The 7,524-nt window shown below is 38.5% G+C and overlaps 1 protein-coding gene across 1 annotated transcript; it reads left to right on the forward strand.

The window, feature by feature from the left end:
* The first annotated feature begins 1,236 nt into the window (after positions 1–1,236).
* LOC117919234 (uncharacterized protein At4g38062) lies at positions 1,237–7,320 on the forward strand. Its single transcript, XM_034836365.1, has 2 exons — positions 1,237–1,413; positions 3,286–7,320. Exon 2 carries the CDS (start codon positions 3,321–3,323, stop codon positions 7,104–7,106), a length of 3,786 nt encoding a protein of 1,261 aa, XP_034692256.1. The 5' UTR covers positions 1,237–1,413; positions 3,286–3,320; the 3' UTR covers positions 7,107–7,320.
* Positions 7,321–7,524: the final 204 nt, after the last annotated feature.

A 7,524-nucleotide genomic window follows, 5' to 3' on the forward strand; every position in this document is an offset into this window, starting at 1 on the left:
ATCACATGGAACATGAATCAGTCCGGCAGAACATTCAGAATGTCTACTGTACATTAAAGCCACCATGACCACGACCCGTCTCTCTCTGTGGGCGATTGCCTATGTTGAAAAAGGGTAACAAAATTTTCATTAATAAAATTTCCCTCCTTGTCTCAATCATAAATAGATCAACCAATAATCCACATTCTTTATCTTTGCCGGCTATCCACTTGATCATTCAAGTTACGGTGAAAGAGACTTCTTGCCCAACCCAAATCTTCTTTATATGTATATAGATTGTATAAGAAGATTTCATGGTATGATAAAGCTTCAATTTTACAGCTATTCCATCCATTCCTGCGGCATAAAAGGACAAATCTCTTGTTTTCTTTTCTTGGCTCCGAAACCAATTGGCACATGGGTGCATTGTACACAAAATGAGGGGAACAAAGAGCGTGAAAAACCACATGGGGTCTGAGTGTCTGAGTCATTATGCGAGCGTGGAAGGCCAGACCCAAACCCCAGCTCATGGAGATAGAGACATATGTGGTATCCATAACAGTGGCCTAGACCATCGCCCAGGCACATCAAAAATTAAAAAGTTTATAGAGAAATGGAGATGGAGATGGAGACGAGGAGGGGGGAGTGTTTAAAGGAAAAGAAAAGAAAAGAAAGCCTGTGGTTTGGAGACATTCAGGGCTTTGTGCGGCACCAACAAATGGCCATATCAATTCTGGATCATGGGTGTGGAGGAATGACACATGATTCAGTGGCGCTGCCATGCCTGGCATCGCCTAATAACTTACTGAAGTGATGTGACTTGGTTTTAGGTTTCGGCCATATCTTCTTCCCTCACAAGTCTCCTTCCCATCATTACCTTCATGAAATCATTGGGCCATTCGCCGATCGCCATACCTTCTACTTCAATCTCTTTCTTCTAAAAACTTAATTCTCAACCCAGCCCATATAGACAATTTTTATCCCACATCTGCAACCCACTGTCTAAAGGTTTCGTTGAAGCAATATATGAATAGGTTTCATTCAAAACTTAATTGGTATTATCAATAAGGTATAACCACAAATTACCGGCCTTAAGAAAGGGAATAATGTTGACGAGCCCCTGAAATGTAGAAGCCCATTATAACAACAAAAAGAACGGGGTTGGGCCTTGGCCCAATCCAACTTCCATCTCCAACGGCTAGTATTGTATTATTCCAAAAACAACCCTCAAAACTTTAGAAAAGATGGAAAGAAAAAAGGGAGACCCTGTCAAAAGATTTCAAATCTCAAAAGCCTTCCCCACCCTCTCAACGGCTCTCTGCAACCACTTTCTTATTTTCCTCCGTTTTCTGTCCATCAACGGAAACTGAAACCATCCAAATTTGCTATGAGTCCAGTCCCTCATTGATGGTGGATCCCTAAACTCGCTACCAGGTATGTTCTAACTCACTTTTGGTTCATTTTTTCCACTCTGTTTGGCTACTGGGAAAGCTCAAGAAAAGCAAAGAAAACTTCAAACCTCACAACAGTCACTCCAATCCCATCTATTTCCATGGGCTTTTCCGGAAACCAAACGGATCGTGGTTATTAAGCCTCTTCGTTTTCTTTCTCATGAGGTTCTTGGTCCGTGAAGTCGCCAAATGTCTCTTCCGCTTTACATGGTTCTAGGGCTTTTATTTTTATTTTTATTTTTTTTTTTTTGAGTTAGTTTAAATATTTTCTTTTACATTTTAGGGTTTTTGGAATAGAATTTTTCTTTTTAGATTTTGTGTTAGCCCTCTGTTTGCTTGCCGAGAAATCGAGTGGGGGAAAAAGGAAAAATATAAGTTTGAGCCAATTAGTTGTGTAGTTTGTTCAAAATAATGAAAAATCTAAGATTTAAACTTTTGGTTCCTTTATATTTCCCACATTTACTCTTCAACCAAGCTCAAATTCTCCTTCTGGTAATGTGTTAATGTTATAGTCTGATACTTTTGTAGACTCAATTAAGCTGATGTGTTATCTCAGTTCAGTGGTGGTTTTAGTTATTTTGGGTTCAAATAATGAAACTCTAGGTTATAGTTTGTTTCCTACTCTTTTTTTTTTTAGAAATTAGAAACCAAGAATGAAGTTTCTCATCTCAATATGTCAATATGGAAGTATGACATTTCTGATGCTAAATTTTTGCTTATTTGAATTTTGAATTTCTTTGTGATTGAATGGTTATACCAGCACCCTAGCATTCCATGAGTTTATGCATCTAGAATATCACTTGATTGAGTTTGGAATTCATGGGGACTTTTTTGTTTTGCTCTACTTATTGAAATGATGTTATTAGCCCTGGCTTTTATGTTTTTTCCTCGGGTTTTTTGACCAAAATTTTCCCCTCTAAATATTTCTTTCCTGATTATAGGTCTTGTATGATAGAAATCTGTGCTTGTGTTCCTTGCTTCAACTGATTTTCATAACTTATGTCTCCCACCAATGCAGGAATTACTACCTTGTCATATTTTTGTGGTTTCTAGTTTCTAAGATTGTAATAACTGTTCCCAGTTCCAAAATTTTCCGGATTTTTTATCAGTACAGAAATTTTAATCGATCCAAGAAAGAAAAAGTTGAAAAGCATATGCTTTAGGAAAAAAGAAGAAGAAGAAGAAGCTTCCTTTCTTCTAAATTAAAATGACATCCATGCATGCTTTTTCTTCTGAATTAAAAATATTCAAAACATGTGATTTTTTTTTCTTCCAAATTTTAAGAGAAAACATGCAACTTTTTGCAAAGACATGTTACTTTTTCCTGCATCTTCTGAAAATGGAAAGCAAAATTAACTTAAAAGAAATGAAATTGATTTCATGAAATGCCAAAGTATAATGTCCCATTTCCAACTTGTATTGCTGGATGTGCATTGTGAGTAAACTATCTGTTATCACTTCCTTTGTCTTTTGTTTGGGTAGAAACATTATTTGCCCTGCAAAGTGGGGAGATGACCCGAGGAAATATGTTTTGGGATTAGAAGAATATTGTTAGGAGTGATGATTAAGACTGAAAAGAACCATAGTTTTGTTTTCATCCTAAGAATGATTATTATAGGAGATTGAGAAGCTCATTTTGAACATCTAGTAGTTGTCCCCAGGTACAGTCAGAAGGCAGATTTTCATTAATAATTCGATCTATTTCATTCTAAATTTGATGGCACCAAATTTTTTTATGTTCACTTATTGGTATTTTAGTTCCAATCTCCTTTGCAATTTGTTATTTGAGTTAATTCTTTAGATCAATTCTGTCACTACATCTTGTTATATTTAATTGATCTCTATATGCTAACAGGTATTGTTGCCAACCCACATTGAGAAGCACAAAAGATGGAGAGAGTGTGTGAAGAGCTAGATGAAGCTAAGGCTGAGATTGAGAAGCTGAAGGTAGAATATCGGAACAAAGCTGAATCATCTGAGAACTTTAAGAAGGCGTACAATGAGCAACTCACTAAACTCAAAGAATTAAGTTCAAAATTCAATCAGCAAACGCAAGAACTAAATGAGAAGTCAGAGGAAGCCTCCACGGCAAAACAAATGTACGAGGAGCTCAAATGTTGTTTGAATGAAAAGGAGTCCATTATCAAGCATCTGAAGGCTGCAAATGATAAGCTTCGAGTTGATTGCGATGAGAAGTTCCGGAAATGGGAAGAGGAAAACAGGAAGCAGGTTTTGGCTTTAGATGAGGCAAATGAGAAGAACATGGATCAAGAGCAAAAGATTCATTTTTTCAAGGAAGAGATTGAAGGCCTTAAAAGACTTTTATCAGTTTCAAAGAAGAAGTGTTTGGAAGCAGAGAAAAATGCCAAAGCATCTGAAGAACTGAGACAGAGGGATGATATGTTAGTCAAATCAGAGGAGCAATACAGGAGGGTTGAAGATCAGCTCAAATGGAAGAAGGAGCAGTTCAACCATCTTGAGGAAGCTCACGAAAAGCTTCGAAACCAATTCTGGACAAGTAAGAAAGAGTGGGAACAGGAGATATCTACATTGCTGGACAAGATTTGTGCCCTGCAGTCAAAATTGGATTCTCAAACCCGAATCTCTGAAGGCCTTCAAAGACAGTTACAGATGTGCAACCAAGCTCTAGCTCAGGAAGAAAGACAGAGGAAGTATCTGGAAATTCAACTTTCTGAATCTAAAACTTGCTTTGAGAATGTGTTTTCTGAGTGCCAGGATGCAAAATCAAAGATCGAACACTTGAGCATTCAAAGAGATAAAGAAATTGCAGCTCTGAGAAATTCACTAAGCACAAAAGAGACAATCTACAAAGAAGCAGATTTCAGAGCAAGGAAACTAGAGCAAGAGAATCAGGACTTGCTGATATCACTCAAAGAACTCCAGGAAGAACGGATCCATGGAGCAGGAGCTTCTTCATCTCTGGCAAAGTTGCGCAACAAGCTCAAAAGTTTGGAGCACATGCACCGAGACTGTTTGGAAAATCTCAGAGCCAAAGAAGCTCAATGGAGCTCCCAACGGGAAAAATTGACTAGTGACTTGAATGACTTCATGTTGAAACTAGAGAGTAAAGATGCAAATATAAAGGAGCTTGGCTTGGAGTTGGAAGGTTGCTATTCTTCAATAATGCAGTTGAAGTCACAGAATGAGGAGCTGAAACTGAGAGCAACAAAATTGGAGAAAGATAATCAAGAGTTGCAAACGTCACTTGAAGAATTACAGGAACAGCAGATTCATGAATCGGGAGCGTCTTCTCTAGAAGGGCTTCAAAACAAGGTTGAAAGTTTGGAGCACATGCACAGAGATTGTTCTTCAAATCTCAGAGCCAAAGAAGCTGAATGGAGCTCTCAACGGGAAAAATTGACTAGTGACTTGAATGACTTCATGTTGAAACTAGAGAGTAAAGATGCAAATATAAAGGAGCTTGGCTTGGAGTTGGAAGGTTGCTATTCTTCAATAATGCAGTTGAAGTCACAGAATGAGGAGCTGAAACTGAGAGCAACAAAATTGGAGAAAGATAATCAAGAGTTGCAAACGTCACTTGAAGAATTACAGGAACAGCAGATTCATGAATCGGGAGCGTCTTCTCTAGAAGGGCTTCAAAACAAGGTTGAAAGTTTGGAGCACATGCACAGAGATTGTTCTTCAAATCTCAGAGCCAAAGAAGCTGAATGGAGCTCTCAACTGGAAAAATTGACAGGGGACTTGAGTGACTATAGGTCAAAAGTGGAGAGTAAAGATGCAGTTATAAAGGAGCTCAGCATGGAATTGGAAGGTTGCTATTCTTCACTTGTGCAGTTGAAGTTGCAGAGTGAGGAGGCTTCTTTGATGGTATTGGTGTTGAAATTGGGGCTTTCAGAGGCTCAATTAAAGCTTGCTAGCGAAAAGGATGAAATGGCCCTGCAAAACAAAGAGAGGGAAGAGAATATCTCTCATCTCATGAACAAGTTGGAGATGAAGAGTGCTGCCCTGGTTAAAGCACAGGCTGATATAGAAGAAGAACGTGAGAAGGTGGCGGCACTATTGAGGAGGGTTGAGTTGCTGGAACTCATCGAACAGCAGCAAGTACTCATGCAGAAAGAGCTTGAGAGGCATAAAGAAATGCTCGAGGAATCGTCCAAATATCAACTTCACCTAAAAGAGCAAGCTTTGCAGATGGAAAGCAACTTAAAAGCAAGACTAGAAGAAGCTTGTGATGACTTGGACAGAGCAAATTCTGAACTGGTTAAAGCCCAGGCAGATTCTGAAAAAGAACGTGAGAAGGTGGCATCACTGTTGAGGAGGGTTGAGTCCTTGGATCTTGTCGAACAGCAGCAATTACTAATGCAGAAAGAGCTTGAGAGGCTTAAAGAAATGCTTGAAGAATCATCCAAATATCAACTTCACCTCAAAGAGCAATCATTGCAGATGGAAAGTAATTTAAAGGCAAGACTAAGAGAAGCTTGTGATGCCTTGGACAGAGCAAATTCTGAACTGTCTGAGAAAATATGTGAAGGAAGTGAAACTGAATTTGAATTGCAGATATGGAAATCGATTGCTGACCATTTGAAAGCTGAACTTCAAGAGAATCTGGAAATGCGTAAATCAATAGAAGCTTCTCTTCTTGCACAGATCGAGGTTGAGGAAGCCCTCAAGCAAGAGAGAGATGCCCTTATTATTGCATTAGAAGAGAAAGACAGAATGATAGATGATTTTCAGCGACAGATCAGGTCACTGGATCAAGAAATGAAGGCAAGAGAAATTGAAACTGCCAGTTTTGCAAGAACAGAGGCAGTGATGGCCTTTGAGTCGGAAAAAGAGATCTTTCTTCAAACCACAAAAGAGAAGGACAGGATCCTAGAGAAACTCCAGGAAGAGATTGAGAGGCTGGAGCATGAGTCCCTGCGAAGAGAACTAGAAGGTTCCATGCTGGCCCAAATAGTCACAGAGAGAACCTTTGAGCTTGAGAAGAGTAATCTTATCCAGCTGATGGAGGAGAAAGAAGAGAGAGTGGAGGATCTTCAGAAGCTTGTGAGGTCATTGGAGCAAAATTTGAATAGCTTGATGATTTCTTTTTCTTCACAACTTGTGCAGAAGCAAGCAGAGATTAATTTGGTCCATGAAGCATGGGAGAAGATTGCCACAGCTGAGATTCTTGCCCAGCTAGAAATTGAAGAGAAAAAGGTGATGATCATGGAGCTGGAGGATGACATTCATAGCATACAGCAAAAACTGGAATTCCAGGAAAAGTCATTGTCTCATTCAAAACAGCAAGCATTGGAGATTGAAGCTGAACTGGATGCAAAACAATTAGAAGTGAAGAAGTTGACTACTGAAATGGAGACAAATTGGAGTAATTCAGAGGGCCTGGTCAATGAGCTTGAGAGCAAAAATAAAAATTTAGTTGAAGAACTTGCAAAGCTGTCATCAGAAAGGGAAAACCTGTTGGGCTTTATTGGAGACATGTGCGATGGGATCAACAAATTCTCCTGTGAAGACATGCAGCTCACAAGAAGCTTAGAAAGAATAATGCATACTTTTGATACCTACAGTCCAGGTAATGAATTGAAGAGGAGGGATGATGACAAAGAAAACTTTAGCACTCATCTGTCTCCCACGCTGAAGAAGTTTGAAGCCATTCCTGATGAAAGATCACCATTTAGAGAGGTCAACAATTAGTTGCAGAATATTGCCATGACATGTAAAGAATGGTTAATTTGTGGCTGTATCTTTGTATATGACCTATTCATTCATGCATGTATGATCATTTTCCTTATTATTCCTGCTAATCACGATTGACAACAAATTCAGATTTGGTCTTTTAGTTTGTAATGGGCTACCTTTCTACTTTGCGAGTATGTATTGATTTGCATTGGGAATATTGCTGCAAAAATTTCTCTCCCTCTCTTTCCCTCATCTCTCATATGCTAATATATACATACATACATATATATATATATATATATATATATATATATATATATATATATATATATATAAAATGTTTTTTAAAAACAAATTCCCTCCATAAGGCTTATTCCAGATATACACGCAACGACGGAAAAGGCAGACGGAGTAAACGCAAACGTTAGTAGAA

This window comes from Vitis riparia, chromosome 7 (genome assembly GCF_004353265.1).
Source record: "Vitis riparia cultivar Riparia Gloire de Montpellier isolate 1030 chromosome 7, EGFV_Vit.rip_1.0, whole genome shotgun sequence".
Lineage (NCBI taxonomy): Eukaryota > Viridiplantae > Streptophyta > Magnoliopsida > Vitales > Vitaceae > Vitis > Vitis riparia.